Raw genomic sequence first — 25426 nt, forward strand, 5'->3', positions numbered from 1 at the left:
AACCTATTCATTTAACTTATTAATTGACTTAATTTTACCAGACAGGTAAACTTGCATAGAGGGGAAAGGGCTACGGTCCCAGGCCTTAAGGTTTTCGAGATTTTTATGATTTTGGCGGTATTTTGATATAATCTGTCTCTTATTATGTTTTCAAATTTGAACCAAGATGTAATACAAAGTGCGAAAAAAACTAAGATTTTTGTATAATGTTTTGAAATTTTACATCTTAGGTGTATGTTTTCTTGTTCCGAATATTCTTTTTTCCTATACCAAAGTAATTAATTGGCCACTATTAATTTTTCATTGTTGTACCTGATAAAGCTCTAAGCTTCAAGATAAAGCTCTAAGCTTCATCAAGTCCTAATCTTCATTAAGACATTCATTTATTCATTAAGTCATAAACAGAAAATTCCCTTTTAATTTTACTAGTAATAAATTCATCAAGCTGTATAGGTAATAGTTCTGCCATGTTTACTATTGTAAGTGTTGTAATGCTTAATCGTATGTCCATAGATCCCAATTTTTTAATTTTTCAAAATAGACGTTGACATTCGTTTTTTGCATAACACCAGGTATGTACGCAATAATTAATTTCAGGATGGATGGAGGGGGAAGGAGAGTCCGTCAAAGCCTCAGAACGAAGGTGAGATAAACAGAAAATATAGAAAAAATAGTAGAATTTGGAGATTTCGTGAAGATCTCGGCTCTATAGTGCTTCCTTCACAAGTGCCTGTTTTCCAACATACAACAATAATGGAGACGAGAAGTGAATTAGTCCACTCACTTAGAATCAGGGTTGCCATATGCAGCACGGGCTATTTTAGCACTATTTCATTATGTGTAGCACTGTGGCTTGGAATATGTACTTTGAGGTGATATATCATTGAGTATTTCAACAACAGCAAATTGCCAAAACCATATCCCATTTAACCTGCTATCTCTAGTCACTATATGGTCAACTATAATGACCTTAGAATCGGTCATTGTGTTTTCTAACTCAATTTGAAATTTTATTCTAGCCCAGTTTTAGTCTATATTTTTCTCTTGATGTTTGTATTATTTTGCAAATCATTTACTACTAATAACAACTCGTCGCGGCACAAAGCCGCCTGTGGCTGTCGCAGCAGTGTGGAGCTGCGGTTCTTTTTTTGGCTGTGCTTACCTGAAGGACTGCCACTCGTTGAAGGAGGGGGATTGTGACAGGTTTTTTTTTTCTTGCAGTGTTTTTTTCCAAGTAGGTCAATATATTTTTCATACGCTTAAATATGGGACCTCAAGTTCAATAAGAAAAAAGGTAAAGGATACGACACTAGACCCTTCATTTCCAAACCGGAGGTGCTGATCACCGCCTCAAGGCCCTTCAGCCTGGAAGTGCAATGGGGATGGGGGCCAGCCATCCTGTGTTTTCGGACACCCTTCCTGCTTACTTTCCATAGATTTCTCCAGGTACTCATTTAGAGCTGGGTCGACTCTGGCTGAGCTTACCGAGTCACGCCACTGACCCCCGTCCTAAATCAAATAACTGGCCACACCAGGAATCGAACACTCGCCCTTCGGAAAAAGGATTCCAAATTCAGTGCGCCATCCACTTGGCTAGGACAAGTTCAATATGTGTACCTCAAGGTTGAAAATAAGGATGGGAGCTGGACCTTTGCCCTCAAAGACCAAAAGTATATAAAAAAGGGCCTAATCGAGTAATATTTGAAAAAAATATGAAACTTTTGTGTAGGGGTGTCAGTTAACGAAAACAAAGGAGGGGGAAGGGCAAAATGTATTTATCAAAATGTAAGAGTGCAATTTTGTTCTTTATTTTGTCCATGAAAATACCAAAAAAGCTATTTTAGGAAAAAATAATGCCAAAAAAAGATATTTTTCAGATCTAGGAGGCAAACTCCGATTGAAGCGCCTGTTTTTGCGACAAAAACAGATTTTTTAAGTCTTCTCTGAAAATATACTTGCAGACTCACTCCCACTGGAAAACTTGCAAACTCACCCCCACTGGAAACATTTTGCAGCCATCCTTGGCCTACACCCTATAGTTGATCCTTACGAAATTGACTTGGTATGTGTATTTGATATAGTTTTCTCTGCCCCTCCTTCTGGTTGTAACGAATCTTTCATCATTAATTCTCCTATGTCGACAAACGTCTAAAATTTCATTTCTGTAATGAGTACGCACACACAGTGCAATTTGCATTGCTTCTTCAATTATTCGCTGTTTCCAGTTATGCGTAGCATGCTCGCAGGAGACGCGGTATGTGAAAAGAAAGATGTCGAAAGAAAGGCAAAATCACTAAATATCCATTTTTATTCACTTAGGAAAACGTGGACCATACCCCCTATATTCGATCCCTCGAAAAGGGTATTTGTCGCAAGAATAGGTCCTAGTGGGCAAAAAAGAGGATATTCAGGACTCACAGGATTGCCCTCATCTAGCCTTTCCTGGTAAGTCTGTATTCCTATTTTTTCGAAGGAAATGGACCGCAATTTCAATTGTGGGTCTTCAACTTACTCACACCTTGCATTAGATTCTCTAATCATAAAGAGTGAAAACTCCTGCGCAATTTCAGGTCAATCAAAAGTGTAACATGCCTATCTTTCAGCTAAAAAGTTACCTTGGAAGGGCCACGGGCCCAAATCATAATTTCAGTAATACCTTTTACGGCTTCTCTCTTCAGTTTAAAAACGTTGTAGTAAACTGCTCTGTTCGTTTTTTGATTTGCTTTATTCGTATTCTTTTTCTTTGGCTACTGTAAACATATAGTAAAGCGCTAACTCGAATTTGATTTTTTTTTTTTTTGTCTTGTTTCGGTAATTTTTTGAAGTAAATGCACATACTAACATTAAAAATTATGTCATTAATATAGAGGTTGTCTATAAAAATAGAGTTTAATATCCCTTTCCCTGCTCTCTCAAGGTGAAATCAGATTTATTCCCTCCTCTTCGAAGAATTTTTCGTTCAATTTATATTTGCCTGAGATTATCACAAGTGATTGAATGAACTTTAAAGGGATTGCTAAAAAATTTGTAGTGTAGACTATTTTGTAGTTGTTGGACCATGCCCATTATGCTGCATAATGGTGCCAAATGGTATTTTAGGTCCAGACGGTGTCTCCAAAAGTGAGAAATTCCCGGGAGTTTCAAAATTTTCTGAAATCCCTCCTGGATAGTATTATTAAGTTCCCAGAATTATACATAGCACCGTTGTTGTTTTATATATACGTGGTTAATTTGAATAATTTGAATTTTCTTGTTTTGAATAATTTGATAGTCTCGGTAGTCAATATTTTTAGACACACACTGCATTAAACAAATATTTCAAACAAAGGGCCTCTCTAATAATTAACTAAACATTAAAACAAAAGATAAAAAAATAAATTAACTTAAGAATTGAAAATGTTTTAAATTTAAAAATGTAAGAATAAAGAAACATGGAAATTAATATTTAATTTAGCTTATTTTCTCTTTAAAGAGTTTCTTGTGAAAAAGCGAAACTTGAAGAAAAATAAGAGACATAAAAAATTAGAAAAAAAGAATAAGAAGACAAGAAATTCAAAAAAAAGAACAAGAAAAAAAGAAAGATGAAAAGACAAAAAACTCATTTACTTGGTTTGTGCGACTAATTTATGTTTGTTTTTGGTTTTCATTTATTTGTTGATACAGATTTGTGAAAGTTTCGTGCTTGTTAAATTATTTGATTCTATTTTTTTTCACTTTTAGTCTAATAGAGTTCTTTACTTTTTTTTAAGGATTTTTTTTGTAGAAGAAGTTTGTCAGATTAGTCTCTCATCGTTTTATATTTACATAGTCTTTTTAAAGAAAAAAGACTGACTCTTCCGAAGTTAAAGAACCATCCCTTCCATAAAAACCTTTAATACTCCCTGGGCATAACTTATGACCCTTGCCCCTAATCTCTGGGGTTTCTTTCAACCCCAAAAGCCTTGTTGTATGATATTTAGACTATTTTGAATAGAATGGCTACCTAAAAATTTCTATTTGACGCATTTCGGGACAATATGAAGTGTGTGTATGGGTGAAAGGGTAGCTGCCCTCTGATTACTTTGACTCTTAAAAAGAGCACTAGAGCGTCTGATTACCAATCCAATGAGCCCCCTTTGAAGTTTATATGACCACACCTCTATTAAAACCCTATATGTCCTCAGGGCACAACTTACAACCCTTGCCCTGAGGGCTGGGGGGATTTTTTATCCTCAAATACATAATTTCCAGACCTTTCTGATAGGCTTGACAAAATGGCTATATCAAAATTTTGATTGGAAGTGTTTGGAGAAACAATAGGCGTGGAGGGAGAACATTTGCCCTCAAATCACTTTCGACTGATAAAAAAGGCACTAGTCCTCTCAATTTCCAATCGAATTAGCCCTTTTTGAAGCTTATACGACAAAAATTTCTATAAGAATGTTTAATGCCCCAAGGGAACAATTTAAGGCTCTTGTCTTTAAGGCTATGGGGGGAGGGTTTTCGTCCCCAAAACCACAATTACCCGACTTTCCAACTAAGTTGAACAAAATGGCCATATCAAAATAATGATCGAAAATATTTGACAAGAGATAAGATAAGATATTTATTTTAAAAAAATCGCTATCACAAGCCCACAAAGGGCCGAATTCGGACTTTGGGGTCGACAATATAAATGGTTGCACTGAAAATGCAAAGAACAACAACAAAATAAATGAAAACCATAATGAATAATCATCTAAAAGTCAATAATTAAAACTGTAAAAAGTCAATTAAAAAAATTAAAAAGATAAAAACTGGTCAAACTACACTTAGAGCGAGACATAAAGGCATTAAAAACTGGTCAAACTAAACTTAGAGCGAGACATAAATGCATTTAATTTACAAGGGATACTAAGAAAATGTCAATAGTTCAACTACAGTAAATCAATAAAAGAGTTAAAAACAATAAAAACTGGTCAAAAAAGGGGGGGGGGGCAAGCAAATGAGTGCAAGAACCTGGGCAGTACCATCAGCTAATAAACAAAAAATAGGGGGGGGGAAGAAACTATTGAGACATTTTATTTATTTTTTATGTAATGAAGGGGATACAAGTTCTTTCGTATTTGGAAGTAACGCAGCGAATGGGGGACAAAGCAGGGATGGGCTCAGAAACAGCTCGAGGCGGCCGTAATCTGGATAGGGAGTGACGTTTGGGGAAAATACTTGCCGTCCGAGGGTTTGTTATGGCATTTTCTGCAAAACGGAGGCACAACGAAATCCTCCTTTGCTCTAGGGTTTCCAAACTATCTTTTTTTTAGAAGCAAAGAGTATTGCACCATGCCTTTTTTACAATCATTTGCAAGGCTCTTCTTTGAACTGATTTGATTTTTTCTAATTCTTCGCGAGAGATACCAGGGTGCCAAACTGGACAAGCATATTCTAGATGCGGGCGGACAAAAGACGTGTAAATTCGTAAGGAGTGGGAGGGGGGACGCTGAATTTATTTAGGAGCTTAAGGAGGGCGATAGACAAATTAGCTCTATGGATGATGTCTTTAAGGTGGATATCCTCCTTTAGATCTGAAGAAATTTTGACGCCAAGTAGTTTAAATGAGGACACAGAAATTTCAGGAGGGATAGGATTAAGAAAATAGGGCGAGGATTTGAGGAAACAAATGGGCATTATCATGGACTTAGAGGCGTTTACTGTCACGTCTAAGTCCAAGGCTTCGTCTCCAATTTGATTTAGGATAATCATATGGTCACTTATTAAATTTCTGAAGCAAGTTTCAACAACCGTTAGGTCATCAACAAATTTCCATTGGTCAGGAAATTCCTTTGCGAGGCTGTTGATCATTACTGAAAAAAGGAGGGGACCTAGGAGAGTACCTTGGGGTATGCCGTTGTGAACAGGGAGAGGATTTGAATAATGGTTTTGGTATTTGACAACTTGCGATCTATTTGTTAAGAAGGAGGCAACTAATTTCACCAGTAAGGGATCAATATTGAACTCGTTGACAAGTTTCTCAATTAAAATATTGTGGTTAACAAGGTCGAATGTTTCTGAAGGTCAATGGAAATTAAATTTAGCCAGGAATTAGGCTTTTCAAGGGTTTTCCCGATGTGATCAATAAGAAAAACGAGGTAATGGGAAGTAGAGGTGGATTTTAGGTTCCAAAATCGTTTCAAGTCAGTAAGAGGTAGGATTTTTTCCTTTGGCCAATCTGCAAGTAATCCTTCATAAAGTTTTGAGAAAATAGGAGTAAGAGTTATAGGCCAAACGCCTTCAAAACCAGGCTTTCCGTTTTTCTTTTTCAAAGGGGTTATGAAACCCTGTTTCCATATTGTAGGAATTTGCCCAGACTCCGTAATTTTGTTAAACAGGAAAGACAAGGGCTTAGACAAGAAATCACCGAAGGCACTAACAAGAGGAAAGGGGATATCCAAAGGACAAATATTTGTCTTTCTTAGTTTTTGAATTCTTCTTTCTATCTCAGACGGGGAAACAGTGGGTAAATAAGGGGCAAGGGCTCCTGAAGGTAATTGGTCGGATAGTGTTGGAAGGCTCTGGACAATGAAAGAAAGGAATTCAAACCTCCTGCCACATAGCTTTTTAACCTCAGAATACCAATTTTTGGTTTATTAGTGAACAATACTTCGACCCTATTTTTGTAGTACGATCGTGCCAATTTACGAATTTCTCTTTTAATTGATTTTCTTAGTTTATTGGCTTCACCTTGTTTACCATTTTTGAAAAGCTTCAATTTGGTTCTAATTAGTGTTTTTATAGTTTGGTTAATAAAGGGTTTATCACTGGAGCACTTTTTATTTTTTTTTTCAGGGAAACAAATTTGATATTTGTCAATTAGCTTTTTGTGGAATATAGCCATTTTCTCATCAAGATTTTTTAAAGTATAAACATCGGACCAAGTATTCAGACCCAGTATTCAGCCACATACCAAAAGAAAGAAGACCAGAATTTTGAAGAGGGCGATAACTGCCATAAGTTATTGAGAAAGAGTGCTTTAAATTTGAAGAGGGATAAAAGAATCGAAAGATGATAACTCCCACCTAATGGGGGCAAAGCTGAGGAAAAATTATACATATTAGTTAAAATAATATCAAGAGAGGTATTTCCCCGAGTCGTTGGTGTTTTAAAAAATTTCTTAAATTTAAGTGAGGAGCAAAAAGAATCCATTTTAAGGTCATTTGCATCACCAACTAAAAATAGACCAGCATTGGGGTATTTAGAAATAACAAAATCAGCACTTGTCTGCAATTGCTGGATGAATTTACGTTTTGACTCGATATTTTGATTTGGGGAGTAATAGAAAACAGCTATTGCAATAATATTAAATGGACGAGGAAGAACTTTTGGTCTAATACTTAGCCAGAGGATTTCATCATACTCGGATAAACTAGGGACTCGATTAACCTTTGGGTAAAGTTTACTCTTAGTAAAGAACAAAACACCGCCACCTTTTTTTTCAAGTAGGTGGTCTAAAGGAAGGAGTTTAATAAACTCCGTATAATTTATCAGGTGCAGAGACCCTGGGTCATGGGACTGTACTTCCGTAATAGCTATAATATCGATTAGTTTTGATTCTGAAAGCACATCGAGGTTTGTAAGCTTTTCAAAATTAAGACTTTCAGCATTAGTAACTAAAAGTTTAGGAAAAACAAACCGATTGGGGAATCTCGACAGGGATACTTGGTATGTTTGAGAATCTCCTGGGTGGGGCTTCAATTTAATATTATGATGCTGCGGAGAAGTAGGGTAAGAGAAGAATTTACCTTGGGGATTTGGAGATAGAAGGAAGGGCGAGGATACAGACGAAGCATGATGAGGAAGGTGCGACTTGTTTTCAGTTGTCGGGAAGTGCGAACAATTAGGATTTAATACAAGACAATTATTAAATGCAAACGATCTCAGACCTGAGTCACACTGGTAGGGTGGGCACGCGGGGTAAAACGAATGGACTTCTCTGGCAGAGAAGTCCTTATTATTAGTCAGAATCACTTCAGTACTTTCAAAACAAATTCGGTATCTCTGATTGAGTTCTCAAGGACAGGATTATAAATTAGGTTGAATAGAGGTGATATTGGGGTCAGGTACAATTTCTGAACTTAGGTTTATGTCACTCGTAGTGGCTAAAGTTGATGAACTTAATCCTCTGCTTCCTTCATTAATATTCGTTGAGCTTGGGGACAATGCACTGGTTTGATGATGACAATCTAAGGTGTTATTTACCTTGTTTGTGATGGAATAATTTGTAAGTTGACTTCTTGAATCATTTTCATAAATTGACAAAAAATCTCTAATTAGCATTAACACATCCGTTAGCTTTTCTTTTAAAGTCAAAATTTTTGTAAAATCTGCTTGTGATGAGGGGGTGTCGTGACACTGTCCGTTTGAACATATTTATCCATGCTGCATTCAGTGGTTTGGCATGATACATGCATTGGGCCTTCGGGAAGAACTTCAAGATCTTGGCACTGGGGTGGGACAAGTACAATTGTAAGTCCAACTGAACTAACCTCCTTTGGCTTGTTTGATTTTTCTGTTGAAACAGAAAGCTGGCTGTGTGGAGTGTAAGGATAAGGACCAGCACTGCTTAGGTCACTTAGGATGCTAAGAATTCTTTTTCTTTCAACTGGGGTACGAGGCGTTCGGGGTAAGCCAGAACTGGGTACAGAAAGACCCGGAGAAGAAGTAAGGTTTACCTTGGATTTAGTGGAGCGGTCAAGGCGCATCCAGGAGTTACCCCAATTAGTAATGTCTATCCTGGCACACTTTTCGGCCCCTGCGTGGAACCAAGAGTCACAATTGGCACATTTGATTGAGTTAGAAGTAACTCGTAATCTGCATTCTGGACAGTATTGTTTTTGTTTTGCCATTTGGACAAAGGTCACATTCACTGTAGCTTTGAACTTAGAGAGAGAACTTAGATGGGCGTTGGAGGGGGGGGGGATTCTCCCTCTGATTATTTTCGACTATTAAAAAGGGCAATAGCTCTCTTAGTTTTTATGCATAGAAGGCGCATTTTGGTGTTATTTTAACAATACATTCTATATAGGAATACGTTCACCCAGAGAAAAGCTTACAGCCTTAACCCTGAGGGCTGTGGGGGGTCGTTGTACTCAAAAACAAAATTTCCGGATCCTTCAACTACGTTCAACAAAATTGGTATATCGAAATGTTGATCACAAGTGTTTGGGGAAATGATGGATATGGGTAGGGGGGCATTCGCCCTCCGATTGCACTATGTCGTATATGTCGTAGAAACTTCAATAGGACTCAATCAATTGAGAATTGAGAGGGCTAGTTATTAATAATAAAAAAATAATCAACTTATAACTAGCCCTCTCAATTCCCAATTGATTGAGTCCTGTTTGAAGTTTCTACGACAACACTGGCAAAGACCTAATTTCCGGAACTTTCAACTACGTTGAACAAAATGTCTATCTTAAAATTTTGATTGGATGTGTTTGGGGAAGTAGTAGGCTTGAGAGGGGCGTTAGTTTTGCCCTCCAATCACTTTCGACTATTAAATAGGGCATTAGCGCTTTCAATTTCCAATTGAATGAGCTCTTTTTGAAGTTTCTACGATAACGCTTTCTATAAAACCTTATACGCCCCTAGGGCATAATTTACAACCTTTACGCTGAGGGCTGTAGGGGAAGCGTCATCCTCAAAGACATAATTTCCGGACTTTTCAACTACGTTGAACAAAATGGCTATCTCAAAATTTTTATTGGATGTTTTTGGGGAAATGGTGGGCGTGGGGGGGGGTAATTTTCCTCCAATCACTTTTGACTATTTAAAAGCGCACTAGCCCTTCGAGGTTTCTATTACAACGCTCAATAAAAACCCTATATACCCCCAGGGTATAACTTACCACCCTTGCTCTGAGGGGTGGGGTGGGGGGTTAACCATCCTCAAAGCCATAATATCCAGAACTTTCAACTACGTTGAAAAAATAGCTCTCAAAATTTTGATTGAATGTGTTTGGGGAAATGGTGGGCTTGAGAGGGGGGTTAGCTGCTCTCCAATCACTTTTGATAAATGAAAAGTGTACCAACCCTTTCAATCTTCAGCCGAGCAAATCCCTTTTTAAATCTCTACGAAAACACTTTCTATAAAAACTATATATGCCCCCAGGACATAACTGATAACCCTTACCCTGAGGACTCTGAGGGGATTGTCATCCTAAAAGACCTAATTTCCCGAACGTTTAACTACGTTGAACAGAATGAATATCTCAATGTTTTGATTGGATGTGTTTGGGGAAATGGTTGGCGTGGAAGGGGTGTTAGTTGCCTTCCAATCACTTTTGACTATTAAACAGGGCACTAGCCACTTCAATTTCCAATCGAATGAGCCCTATTCGAATTTTTTACGACAATTCCTTCGATATGAAGTGCCCTGGTCTACCCCCCCCCCCCAAAAAAAAAATAAAAAAATAATACATTGTACCAACATCGTTCTTTACTTAGGCAGCAAGATTGCGCTGCCTATGATAATCTAGCTAAATTGTGTTCTATTCTTCCAATATACGAGCGTCATATAACAAATGATACCCATGATATAAATAATACAAAAAATTCTTTCCTTTTTGTTTAAACATTCTTTTGAAGGATTCAAGACTAGTAATCAGCCACTCTTACAGATTCTGAAAGTCATTCCAGTTTTATATTTGAGAACATGCCAGTTAAGTTTCAGTTTGTGGGTTATACCTTTAGTATTTTGCTTGTAGTCGTTAGGTCTTATGGTAGCTGATGACCGGTGCAACTTTAGGACTGGGTACCCAACTCTGGTAATGATTGATGTGATAGCTCTTTGCGAGCAATGGGTCATTAATGCGTTAACGTGTTCTAGTATATTTTCAATAATTAGAACGGGGAACAGTTGATGCTCTTTCCTTGTGCAAAAACAGGAACGTCAAATCACGAAAATGTAGGGGTGGGGAATTCATTTCTCTATATATAGGGGTCAATTCTTTGTCTTTTTAGATTCTTTTCCATGAAAATACCAAGAAAAGGTATTTTCCAAATTTGTGGAGCAATTTTTCCAAATTAAGTTTTTCAAATTTATAGAGCAATCAAGTTAAGGTCGTTCTTGATACAATTACAGGTAGGATTTGAACAATCACATTGAATAAAATGAACAATTTGAAGAATACTGAAAAGGAATACTTAAAATTTGTTAAGAAAATCTATCAATGTTGGGAACCCACTAACGCTTTTCTGCTAGGGGCTGAATTTTGTAAACCCTACCTATATAGTGACTATAAGTTACTAACAGCAAAGGCTTTTTATCAAGTCTAGTGGATCATTGAATCTCTAAATAACATCAAATTCGTAACATCAACAAATACGGTACAGATTATCATACGGTACAGATTATCATACGGTACGAATTATCATACGGTACAACTACGGTACAGATTATCATACGGTATAAATACGGTACAGATTATCATACGGTACAAATACGGTACAGATAATCATACGGCACAGATTATCATACGGTACAAATACGGCACGAATTATCATACGGTACAGATTATCATACGGTACAAATACGGTACAGATTATCATACGGTACAAATACGGTACAGATTATCATACGGTACAAATACGGTACAGATCATCATACGGTACAGATTATAATACTGTACAAATTATCATACGGTACAGACAAATACGGTACAGATTATCATACGGTACAGATTATCATATGGTACAAATACGGTACAGATTATCATACGGTACAAATACGGTGCAGATTATCATACGGTACAGATTATCGACGGTACAAATTATCATACGGTACAAATACGGCACAGATTATCATGCGGTACAAATACGGTACAGATTATCATACGGTACAAGCTATCATTAATAAACAACTCAAAATGCCCCACTCAATCCGTGGGGATAACAATTGATTTACGCTATTCAAGACCTCAAATCCAAGACCATTGTTTCGAAACTGTTCACCGCTTAATCTGTTTAGGTACTGAAGTCTACATTTAGACACGCGTATCTAAACTGTTTAGATACGCGAGTCTATCAACTCGCGTAAGGCTAGGTTTTGGCAATGAATATTGAAATGTTATTTAATTCTTGTGTTGCTGAATCCTATCTTGATTCTCTAATCTATTTTTCAGTGTTGAAGGAATGAGTTTATTATTACTTAGTTAACCTTTTAGCTTTAAGAGGAAAAAAATGTTATGGAAAGAGTCATAGCCAATAGTGAAACATTTGAAAAGTAGACATTTACAAATCTACTTGCCATCAGATGTCATGAAGTTAACTTTTTTTGTGCTTAACACCTATCTCATCTCCACATGAGGTTAAGTTTTAACCCAATTTTGTTATTGGCCTTACAAGAAGTAAAAGCTCGAAGCATAGACCAATATTTTAATAACTTATCAAAAACGGCTTTTCCACTTATATTTCTTTTTTCTACCCGTTTTTTTTTCTACCCGTTACTTTCTTGCACTAGGAATGTCGACTTTATTATACTTTTCAATAACTAAGATTATCAGCATATCAGCTGACTTGTGACCTAGAAAGAATCTTGTTATTGTTGTATTTCTCTTCTCATTTGCGAATTCCTCCGAATGACGAGTAAAATAATATTCATAAAACCAGTTAGTGTTGCAAAAAAACTCATAAAAGTACACCGGGTTCACCTTATTTACCCCTTGGATTACAAGAATATTTAGCTAGTTGTCACAAAGTTCCCTACGTTGAATCACTTAATTTTACTGTAGGTACATTGATGGTTATATTGTTCCTGATCTTGTGCTGAAGCGGGGACTAATCTACCAGTTTGTCGTTGAGGGAGGAAGCGACCCACACTCTGCCACAAATTATCACCCATTGGTTATTACTAATGAACCAATAGGAGGCTACGAGACTTTGAGTGAATCTGAAAGGAAAAAGGTTCGAGTGCTGGCTGGTGTAGAATTTACTAGACGAGGAGTTCCAAGACCTCAAAAATGTAAGTTTATTCTAAAAATTTTGATATAAACGTGTTGAAGACTTTTATTGAGTTCTGAAGCTAATTATCTCTCTCTCTGTCTCTCTCTCCATATCCCCTCTCCCCCCTTCGGCAAAAGACTCGTCAGAACATAAAAAAATTTTGTGCTAGAGAAGTGGTATTTTGAGCAATGAGTTTACCGGAAAGTAAGGTTATGTATGACTTTCCCAAAACTCCTTTTTGACTTGGAATTCTATTCAAGTCCTGAGATCCACTTTACTAAAGCCGTATATTTTCTATCTACTTCTGCTGTTTTAAAATAATAATGTAAATTATGCTTCTCGGGTTTCAGTAAATTCAAATGCCTAGTTTTGACGATTGACCCTGGAAGAACATCACAGTGGCTAATAGTAACTTTTGGTAGTGAATTAGTGCGTATTCAGATTATGTCTGCTTTTAGAACTACATCGACCACCTGGCGGCCTTGCTTGTATTGTGAAAAATTAAACTGTTGATTCGGAGTAATGTGTAGATAGTCATTTTTGACTTTTCGAATAGGCAACATCGTTTTGATTATCACTCTCTACAGTAGGATAAGGAAGATGCAATTTCTTCCTTGGCCTATTGTATTGGTTGCAGGAAATTGAGGTTTGATGTTCATTATTATTTATAAAGATTTAAGCTGGCTGATTCTTTGAAGAGCTTATTCTGACATCCCAAAAATACCCAAAACAATCTAAAACATTAACTTGTACGTTAATGGATTCCTTCTAAATTTTGTCGAAAACTGCAACTTTTACTTACATAAACCATTCTGGTTCTAAAGCAAATAGTGGCCTTTGACTTTTTCAGACCTTGAGTTTCTGCTTCACAAGCTTTGATGGATTGTTCGTTCTTGTTCTTAAACCAGGATTGATAGTTGTATAGACAAACGAAACTTAGAGAGGAAAGAAAATAACAAAATGAAAAATAAAATCAAAAAAGGTGAAAAAACGAGGATTTTGTCAGCCAGTGGAAAACCATGAAGAAGAAGATATAAGCAAATATTTCGGCAAGGACCTCCGCCAAGTCGTCCTCAGTGCCAAAGAAAAAAAAGAGAAGAAAAAAACAAACGAAAATCTAACCTTTCGAAGTTTACCCGACAAAGAACAGACACTAAATAAAAACCAGGCAGGAATCAATGAAAAAGAATTTACCAAGATGATTGAGCAAGAATCCTTTGCCTTGCAATAGTTTTAGCCGGTCTACATTATCGGTTTTCATTAGATGTGCAAATAGGTTCTCTTAAGTTATACCGGCTGAAAAGTTTGATTGAGTCCTTCAAAATTAAACTGTCGTAAATTGGGCTTAATGGAATATCTCCAGCATCTTTATTTATTGCTAAATTTTGGTTCATGTATTTTTTTTTAGACCAAATACCTCTTTAAAAGTTTGTGGTAGGCCGTTTACAGTTGATATTAAGGTTGCCTCGTCAAAAAGAACCAGATGGGTCGGATTTACGAAAATATGCGAAGCCAATGCCGAATCAAAGTTGTCATCGTTATTTTTTCATCTGCTGGACTTATCCATTGAAAATTGGTGCTCGTACAAACGTTTACCGGGTTGCTTACGGATCCTACCAATGTAAAATTTCCCACATGAAGACGGGACTCTGTAGACACCACTACCCAATACAGGATCAGTTTTATCCGTTACTGAGTTGAAAAAATGCTCAACTTTTTGTTAGGTCTTGAAAGAAACAGAGAGATTGTGTGTTTTTTTTAATTTTTAAGTCGCGGGATGTATGGGTAAAGCGATGAAAGTTTTTTTCTCAATTGCCGGGAATATTGAATCAAGGGGGACGGGCTCCTTATTTTGTTGTTTTATCTTTTTTAATCGTCTATCTATGATATATTCAATAAGTTTGATTGGGTAAACATTGCAGAAAGAATATCCCTTGACATAGTTTAATTCAGAATTTTTATGATTACGGGAACAAATTTTTAAAACTCTGTCGACTAAAAAGATTATTACCCCTCTTTTCACAGAAGGAGGGTGGTGGAAAGAGAAATGTAGATATCGATCATTATGAGTCGGCTTTCTGTGTATAGAAAATTCGAGGCTAGGAGTAGTTTTTATAATGAAAACATCCAAGAATGGCAGCTTACTCGAATCTTCGAGTTCCATTGTGAACTGGAGATTCGAATCAAAAGAGTTCAAATGTTCCAAAAAATCTCTTAGAGAGTCTTGTTCATGTTCCCAAACAGATAGGATACCATAAACGAAACGAAACCAGATAGAGTGTTTTAAGTGGAAACTATTCAAAGCAGACTGTTCTATGAAATCCATGTAAAAATCTGCCAAATAAGGAGACAAGACAGTGCCCATGGATAAACCCATTGTTTGAAGGAAATTTTTTTTTCGGAATTTAAAATACGAGGAGAACTTGTTGCAAAGACGACAAGGGTCATTATTGTATCAATTTCCAAAGTTTTGTAATCCGACCAAGCTGAATTTTCCTCTAATTTTCTTTGTAAGGCCTGCTGAAATTTATGGACATCGCATGAAGTGTACATAGAAACTGCATCAAAACTAGATAAAATAGTTTTTTCTGTTTTACTTTGATTTTTTTAACTTCTCAACAAGATCTATGGAGTTTTTTATATAGGATTTCTGTGTGCTTAAAAGAGGCTTAAAAATGGTGGCTAAAAATTTTCTTATACACGTAGCTGGAGAACTATAACATGGTACAATAGGACGTAACGGAATATCTTTCTTATGGATTTTAGGCAGACCATAAAACTTTGGGGCTGAACAACCTTTGGGGTAAGATTTTCTCTAGATTTGAGGGGTAATTAGTCTAATATCTTTTAAAATTCCTAGTTCTTTTCTCAACTGCTGTGTGTATTTGTCCGTGGGATCAATTTTTATTTCTTTGTAAATATTTTTATCCATTAAAAGGGTGTTAACTTTTAATTTGCAGAATTCATAATTACAAATGTGTTTCCCTTGTCCGCTCTCGTAATCACTGTGTTTTTGTCTTTTTTTAAGTTTCGGAGGATTTGAATTTCTTCCTTTAATTGGGTTGAAAGCGACAAGGATGGCCTATAATCAAGAATACTCTTTACAATTTCACCTCTGAGTAGGTCTGGATTTTCGACTTCACCATGAGAGCTAGAAATAGCAGATTCCACGCTCGTAATTATTTCTTATGTATTTACGTGTGTTTCAGGCACTAAAAATTTTGATCCTATTGAAAGAATACTTAGCTCCTTGGATGTAAAAAACCTTAGAGAGGATAGATTTTCCAAAGGAGGGCCAGGACAAAATCTAGGAATGAAAATCCGTGTTTGTTGAAACTGCTGAAATTCCAGTTTTAAGAATTTTTCCGATAAACGAGTTTTTGCTAAATGGAATATGTGTCTGAAAGACCTATGTGAGATTTGTAAAATCTGTGAGATTGATTTTGTTTTTCATTTTGTTATTTTCTTTTCTCTCTGAGTTTCATTTGTCATGTATAGCCAGTGTGGTTTAAGAATGTATAGTTGTATATTCGGACCTAGAGTTGATGCTTAACAAGTTCTGCTTGATAAATATGGTAACGAGATTGACCATCTTCCACTACCCGCCACAATTCATGTTACTGGCTTCCGACAGTATGAAGAGAGTTTAAGTGGTGTTGTCGAACAAGCTGGAAAAAAGTCAACTTGTGGGTCTACCTAGCAACTCCAGTATCTTTTCTATCAGCAGTGAAGCTTCGTATTATTTGCTTCAGCTGAATTTTTTACTCTGCAAAGTGCGATATGTGAATCTTTATTATCAGTCTTATTTGTTGTCTGATAGGTGCTGAGAAAGTTACCATCCTACTTGAATAGTTTCAAATTGGTACCCGGAAGTCCGTGGAATATTGATCTTGGTCTTAAAAAATATAAATGATATTAAAGTAATAAATAAAAAAAAAAAAAAATGGAAATTTTAGTAAGCTTGTTGATTTGTTACTAAGAACATATAAGGTCGTTATTCAAAATATTCAGTTTGTTAGACTGCCGCATAAGTTAGACGCCTCAATCCGTAACTCTCCTTATTTTCAGTACTCTAATAATTTATCTTGCTATACTGTTTGTTAATAATAAAAAACAAGGGGTTATGGGGGGGGGGTGTTATGCTCTAACTTAGAGGAGGTGGTAAGGATAGAAGTCTACATAAAACCCTCAGACTGAATGTATCCTTTTTTTTCTGAAACCTTTAAATTGAAACTTTTTCGTTGCTTGTTGTTTATATCCAAAACCGTTAAACTGAACCTATTTCGTAGCCGGTTGTTTGTTTCCGAAACGTATTTTGTAGCTGGTCGTTTATGTCTGAAATCTTTTAATTGAATTTATTTCGTAGCTAGTTCTTTATGTCTGAAACCGTTACTGAAACCATTAAGCTGAATCTAATTAATTTATAATTAATACATGAAGCTGGTTGTTTTGCGTAAAACCGATTAAATGAATTTATTTCATAGCTTCTTGTTTATGTTTGAAACCATTAAGCTGAATCTATTTAGTAGCTGGTTGTATATTTATGCTTGAACCGTTAAACTGAATCTGTTTCAAAGTTTCTTGCTTATTTCTAAAGCGTTGAACTGAACCTATTATATAGCCTGTTGTTTATGTTTGAAACCGTTACTAAACAACTAAACTGAATCTATTTCGTAGCTGGTTGTTTATGTCTGAAACCGCTAAACTGAACATATTTCTTAACTAGTCGTTTGTGTCTGAAACTGTTAAACCGAGTCTATTTTTTAGCTGGTCGTTTATGTCTGAAATATTTAAAATGAATATAATTAGTTTCTACCTATATAAATCTGAAATAGTTCATATTTTGGTTATATCTATTTAACAGAATCTATTTCCTAGCTGGTCGTTTATGTCTGAAATCTTTAAATTGAATTGATTTCGTAGCTAGTTCTTTATATCTGAAACCGTTACTGAAACCATTAAGCTGAATCTAATTAATTTCTAATTAATCCATTAAGCTGGTTGTTTGGCGTAAAACCGATTAAATGAATTTATTTCATAGCTTCTTGTTTATGTTTGAAACCATTAAGCTGAATCTATTTAGTAGCTGGTTGTATATTTATGCTTGAACCGTTAAACTGAATCTGTTTCAAAGCTTCTTGCTTATTTCTAAATCGTTGAACTGAACCTATTATATAGCCTGTTGTTTATGTTTGAAACCGTTACTAAACAACTAAACTGAATCTATTTCGTAGCTGGTTGTTTATGTCTGAAACCGCTAAACTGAACATATTTCTTAACTAGTCGTTTGTGTCTGAAACTGTTAAACCGAGTCTATTTTTTAGCTGGTCGTTTATGTCTGAAATCTTTAAACTGAATCTAATTCGTTGCTACCTATATATGTCTGAAATCGTTAATATCTTGGTTATATCTATTGAACAGAATCTATTTCCTAGCTGGTCGTTTTTGTCTGAAATATTTAAATTTAATTGATTTCGTAGCTAGTTCTTTATGTCTGTAAACGTTAATGAAACCATTAAGCTGAATATAATTAATTTATAATTAATCCATGAAGCTGGTTGTTTGGCGTAAAACCGATTAAATGAATTTATTTCATAGCTTCTTGTTTATGTTTGAAACCATTAAGCTGAATCTATTTAGTAGCTGGTTGTATATTTATGCTTGAACCGTTAAACTGAATCTGTTTCAAAGCTTCTTGCTTATTTCTAAATCGTTGAACTGAACCTATTATATAGCCTGTTGTTTATGTTTGAAACCGTTACTAAACAACTAAACTGAATCTATTTCGTAGCTGGTTGTTTATGTCTGAAACCGCTAAACTGAATATATTTCTTAGCTAGTCGTTTGTGTCTGAAACTGTTAAACCGAGTCTATTTTTTAGCTGGTCGTTTATTTCTGAAATCTTTAAACTGAATTGCTTTCGTAGCTAGTTCTTTATGTCTGAAACCGTTACTGAAACCATTAAGCTGAATCTAATTAATTTCTAATTAATCCATTATGCTGGTTGTTTGCCGTAAAACCGATTAAATGAATTTATTTCATAGCTTCTTGTTTATGTTTGAAACCATTAAGCTGAATCTATTTAGTAGCTGGTTGTATATTTATGCTTGAACCGTTAAACTGAATCTGTTTCAAAGCTTCTTGCTTATTTCTAAATCGTTGAACTGAACCTATTATATAGCCTGTTGTTTATGTTTGAAACCGTTACTAAACAACTAAACTGAATCTATTTCGTAGCTGGTTGTTTATGTCTGAAACCGCTAAACTGAATATATTTCTTAGCTAGTCGTTTGTGTCTGAAACTGTTAAACCGAGTCTATTTTTTAGCTGGTCGTTTATTTCTGAAATCTTTAAACTGAATCTAATTCGTTGCTACCTATATATGTCTGAAATCGTTCATATTTTGGTTATATCTATTTAACAGAATCTATTTCCTAGCTGGTCGTTTGTGTCACTGGTATCATGATGGAACTGACCCAAGATTGGATGATGACCTGACAACATTTCAAAAATACCGCAACACATTGAGCTACAGTTGCGAAGAAGGGGACCAGGCTCGATTAGAAGTGGCACCGAATTCAAGTTGGCCAGATGTAGTTTATTACCACAGTTTTACCCACCCCTATATGGGTGGAAAAATAAAAGTCGTTGACTCCTATAAATCATTTACTAGTAATAAGGGTGCGATTATTTATCCCGGTTTTCTTGTATTCCTAACTATTCCTTTATGTTTGCTAAAATTAGTTTGTTGTGTCTAATTTTACTTCTTTTTCACGACTCATTCTTCCACTTATTATTTCAGTGAATGTTTATTTTATATATTTGGGTGATTTGACTGTTGCTAAAGATACATTAGGTTGTGAATTTATTCTCAGATACTGTGCTGCTTTTCAATGCATCTGTTCTAAGACATTGTTCGAAAAATCGTTTGTATATGAGAAATAATTTCCATAAGATGATTTACTTCGTTGACCTTTTTTTGTCTTTTTTTTTTGTCTCATAGAATCTCGAACTGTTACATTTTTCCATTTTAGTCTTATTTTTTCTTCTCAGTTTATTCTTAAAGTTATCATTGAACTTGATATGTTTGATAAATTAATCAAATTATAAATCAATATAATTTATATATTAATTATAATATAATATATTAATTACGTATAATATATATTAATTAATATACATATTTTATAAATTAATTTGATAAATTATAGCCTTTTATTCGGATTTGCTTCTTAAGATTGTAAGCACTGTAAGGTATTGTAAGCATTTACGTGGTAACTGTCTTGTGAAAATTTTAATTTTCTTCATTTATTTTGTTCTTTGAAATTACGTTTTTTATGTTTACGTTTTTTGAAATTACTTTCTAATTTTACGTCTCCGTAGTCTTAATTTATGTTTTTTTTGTTTTTTTTTTTAGAATTTTAGTTCTCTTTTCATCTTTGGTAGACTTTTTTTTTATTCTAAGGATTCCTTTTTGGCGTAAGCTGGATTAAATAGATTTTTTGATTCAACTGTTCAGTTGGCAACTATTATTTTATAAGAAATTATTGACTTTGCAAAACCTTTTGGGTCAAATCATGATAAAATAGTGTTGTGGTATTCTTTTAAAGCCAAAGAGAGGTAGAAATTGGCTGTAAAAATTTTAACGTCTCATTATATAAATTTGTTCTAAGAGCACTTCGGTTGAGACGGCAAATGACGTGTAACCAAAGCGAAGAAACGAAAAAAAAGTAAGAAGATGACAAAATCAAAGAAACGACAAAATCAAAACGAGGGCCCATTTTTGAATGTTCTTTCGTATTTTTTTTTAATATTTTAAAACTTTTTTTTACATATAGTATGACCGAACTGTATGTAGCTATTTGCTGAGACTTCTCAAATTTAATTCTCAAATAATTCTATCATGATATGGGTCAATTTTGTCTTACTTAAGTCATTAAAAGAACCTCCAAAAGGAAGCTTTACATTGACATGATCAACCGTTTTTCTTCGGAAATCATTTTACCTCAACCATTATATATTCGGAATATTTAATTTTTTTTTTTTTTTTTTTTGCTGGATCCTACTAACTTCCTCCTTTTCAAAATAATAGTTGGAGCGAACGTTTGCTTCGCTCCCGTTTCACTGAACGTTTGCTTTCTGGACATACATCTTTACTGGAAAGACTTTTTTAACATAATATGACTGACATTAAATGTTACTGAAAATTGTCAAACAATAATTATTTGTAATTGTCAAATAACAGAATGTAATTATCAAAAATTTGATTGGCTAATAATGTCAAATAATTGGTAATTACTAAAATTTTTATCGTCATATAATTGACAATTACTCGGAATTTAACTGTCCTACAATTCCATTATAAAATGAGCCAATGGTGCATTACTCGAAGAACTAAAAGAAGCTCCGATAAGCTCCATTTTATTTGCTTTGTTAACACTTAATCAAACTGTTATATAATATATATATATATATAGATATATATATATATATATATATATATATATATATATATATATATATATATATATATAAGTTTTGATTTCGATGGTACTAGTTCGGAGTTCTTTTTGTGCAGCTCAAATTGGGTGGTTTATATATGACAGTTTTCTATAGTTTTTGAGACTGTTTTACCCCTGAACAAACGAATAGGGAAGAGAGTAAGGCGTATCTATGTCCCAAATATAAAATTACACCCGAAAATTAGCACCGAAGAACCCCCTTCCCCCAAAATGTTATCGAAATTGAAATAAAAATGTTTTTCTTAATCGAGACCAGACTGGTATTCCTGGAAAGTATACTGTACTCTCCCTTTCTCTTACCTAACCCCAATGAAATTTGAATCCTATAATGGCATTAAAAATGTTCTTTAATGAATGTTTTTGAATCAGGTTTGACAGGAAAAAGAGATTGTAAAAAAACACAAAAAACATCGAGACATATTGATTATTCCAATCATTATATGTATATCCGAAAACACATCCCTCAGAAACTATTTGGAAGCTTAAATGTTTTCAGATCTGTTTCTGACAAGCCTGAAAAGCTTCCTTTCTGCCTAAATGATATACCTATAAATGCTTCAATTTGCCATATTGAATGTATTTATGGCCGAGCTGTCACAGAAACGACAATAGTTAGGGTCAGATAGGCACACGATAATCTAACATTGATATTATGTATGCAATTAGGAACATTAGAGCGCAAAATCCAACTAGACCCACTTTTCCTCATAAATAAAACATCCAGTTATCTAAGTGAGTGGAGTTCCTGGAATTTTAAATTTGTTACTTAACACCGCTGTATATAAATTTAGACAATACAATCATTCTCTATCTCAACTATTAAACAAAGCTGGACCGAGATGTAAGTACTTCAGAGAACATTTAAACAAGTATAAACATAAGCAAAATTGGATTTTTTCACGGATAGATAAGTTAGATTTCTCTTGAACACAAAACTTGGCTTCACCTTTGTAACACTCAATTTTAAAGAATCTAATTTTAAATTAATTTATTCCATTACATACTTAAAAATTGGTAATTAGTAGTGTAGTGTTATTTTTAGATGTTTTTAGAAATTACAAACAGTCTTGAGTTAGTTTCAAAGGCATTTTGAGAAAGTTTCTGCCAAAATACGTGTTCCAGGGTAATTTATACTGGGCTGCTGATGATAGATTAAATGGGAGGAGCTCCTTGTACGCGCAGAGAATATAGTAGCCAAAAATTATTGAGTTTGATTATACTGTCTAAATTTTTATACAGTGCTTAACACCCTTAGCTATGGCGCTTATTATGCCTACATTTTACCTTTATCATCTTCAGTAAGTTCTAAATTAAAAAAGGCAAGATTATATATATATATATATATATATATATTTTATTGGCTCTTGCGTTAATTGCTGTCTCTTTTGTATGTATATTGTGTATTTAATTTGGTTGTTGGAAGACGAAAATAAAACTAAAAGTTTAGACTCTCCTTGTTAAACATCTTGCTTCCCCAGGTTCTTCCTTATGCACTTTCTCTATGGAAAAAAGACCCCTCCCCCCTCTTTTAGGGGGGGGGGGGTCTGCACAAAACTCCCCGTCTAAAATTGTTAATATTCATTTCCACTATCAAATACTTTAACATATGGGTGCAACGAGAAACTGTCTAAATGTTTGAGTAAAAATCTGATTATGTTTTCCATTTGGCATACACAGGTGCGTTAATCTTCCTAATTTAATTCTTAATCCTAATTTAAGTCTTCCTAATCCTAATTAAATTCTTGATTCTGAATCGAAATAAATAAGTGAGCAATAGAGTTAGAAGCCAGGAAGAGGAAAAAGAGTGACACTATTAATATTATATTATTTAATATTAATAATATAAATAAATATTAATATTATTTAAATATAAATATTATTTAAGAAGGAATAAACAAAAACGGAATAGTTGTCAACAACCGCTACAACAAACCTGACAAAAGATAGACAAATTATTTGGCCAAGTTCGTGCAAACTATGATTCTTTACTGCAAACGTTTTATCAAACAGTTCGTGGTAACGAACTGTAAATAAGGAGCGACCCGGCTCAATAGTAACCGAAACTCTAAAAAAACGGATATTTGGATACCAATAGATACATCAGAAGAATCAGATTTTTATGTTGATTTCAAATATATGTTTCATCAAGTTTAGCCTTACCCATCAAAAGCTAAGAGCCTGAGAAAATTTGCCTTATTTTCGAAAAAAAGGGGAAAACAACCCTTAAAAGTCATAGAACTTTAGTGAAAATCACACCATCTAATTTAACATATCAGAGAGCCCAGGTGGAGAGTTATTAAGCTTGTTTATGCAAAAATGTGGAATTTTGTATTTTTTGTCAGAAGAAAGATCACGGATGCGTGTTTATTTGTTTGTTTTTGTTTTGGTTTTTTATTTTCCCTGGGGTGATCATATTGATCCAGTAGTCTTAGAATATCGTGCCAGAGCTCGTTCGAAAGGAAATTAAAAGTTCTAGTGTCGTTTTTAAGTGACCAAAAAATTGGAGGGCAACTTGGTCCCCTCCCACGCACATTTTTTTCCCGAAGTCACCCAATCAAAATTTTGAGATAACTATTTTCTTCAGCATAGTCTAAAATTTAATTAATAATATGTCTTTGAGGATGACTTAATCCTCCACAGTTCCCGGGGGAAGGGCTGCAAGTTATAAACTTTGCCCATTGTTTACATATAGTATTGGTTATTGGGAAGTATACAGGTGTTTTCAGGAGGAATTTTTTCCTAGTGGGGGGGTCGGTGTAGGGGTTCCGGGGGAGGATATTCCCATGGAGTATTTTTACAGGGGGAAAGGGATATTTCTATGAACAGGGTGTCAGGTTTCCTAGCATTATTTTAAAAACAAGCAGAAATTAAATAAAAAAAACAAGTTTTTTTTCAGCTGAAAGAAACGAACAATGTTAAAGCTTAAAACGAATAGAAATTGTTAAGTATATCAGGGGCTTTGCCCCCTAGTCAATACTTCGCTCTTTACGCTACAGTTTTTTAGTACTTTCAAAAGAGCTATCTAATCTAATTAACCGGCCTTTGTGTTTCAGGTGTTTGTGATTTGAAAAAAAATTCGAACTTTAACGTAAAGAGCGAGGTATTGACTAGGGAGCGAACTTCCTAATATACGTAATAAAAACATACGAATATAGAAATTCGTTACGTAAATTAATTCGTAAGTTACGTAAGAACAAAATTTCGAGAAAGCCAATTAGCCAAAAAAAGGAAAATTAATACGCAAATTTTGTTTTGATTTTTCATGTACGGTGAGCCAAAATCAAAGCTGCATTAATTCAAAAACGTTCCGAAATTAACTAAAAACAACAAGTTTTTTTAACTGAAAGTAAGAAGCGACATTAAAACTTACAACGAACAGAAATTATTCCGTATATGAAAGGGGCTGTACCCTCTTCAACGCCTCGCTCTTTACGCTATAGTTTGACTCTGTCTCACAACTTTATTTTTTTAAACAATAAAAAAAACTTCAGCATAAAGAGCGAGGCAGTGAGGAGGGGACAGCCCCTTGCATATACGGAATAATTTCTGTTCGTTTTAAGTTTTAATGTCGCTCCTTACTTTCAGTTTAAAATAAACTGTTTTTTTTCTAGTTAATTGCAAAATGAGTCGCATATTCCACCCTGATTTACTGGTTCAGTTGGCAAATCTTATTAATATTTCTGTAAACTACTAAGATTAGTCAAAGAGGATTCAAATACTGACTTAAGATCAACATTTTGATTTCAAAGGGCAAGTGCAGAGGTTTCACCGAGAGAAACAACAAGGGGTTGATTTATCATTGGTGAAGGTAAAGTAAGCTAAAAAGGCCGCCAGGCTAGGAAATTGGTTTTGCAGGTTGGTGGAAAGCGGGAATTCCAAGTTGTCTTTTCTATTATTATTTTCACTTTAATTTAAGTATTCACTAAATGTAAGTATTCACTTTAGGATACA

General features: G+C 34.7%; 1 protein-coding gene across 1 annotated transcript in view; it reads left to right on the plus strand.

The window, feature by feature from the left end:
• Window positions 1-22940, plus strand: part of LOC148953400 (protein Skeletor, isoforms B/C-like) — a 98932-nt gene extending 75992 nt beyond the window's left edge. Inside the window, exons 10-12 of the mRNA XM_089088523.1 lie at window positions 2320-2445; window positions 12743-12972; window positions 19392-22940. Coding sequence (XP_088944649.1) covers window positions 2320-2445; window positions 12743-12972; window positions 19392-19711 — 676 coding nt within the window. The 3' untranslated portion in view covers window positions 19712-22940. The remainder of the gene's footprint in view (window positions 1-2319; window positions 2446-12742; window positions 12973-19391) is intronic.
• Window positions 22941-25426: the final 2486 nt, after the last annotated feature.

Source organism: Artemia sp. Qi Xiang Cuo, chromosome 4 (assembly GCF_049724085.1).
Source record: "Artemia sp. Qi Xiang Cuo chromosome 4, ASM4972408v1, whole genome shotgun sequence".
NCBI lineage: Eukaryota > Metazoa > Arthropoda > Branchiopoda > Anostraca > Artemiidae > Artemia > Artemia sp. Qi Xiang Cuo.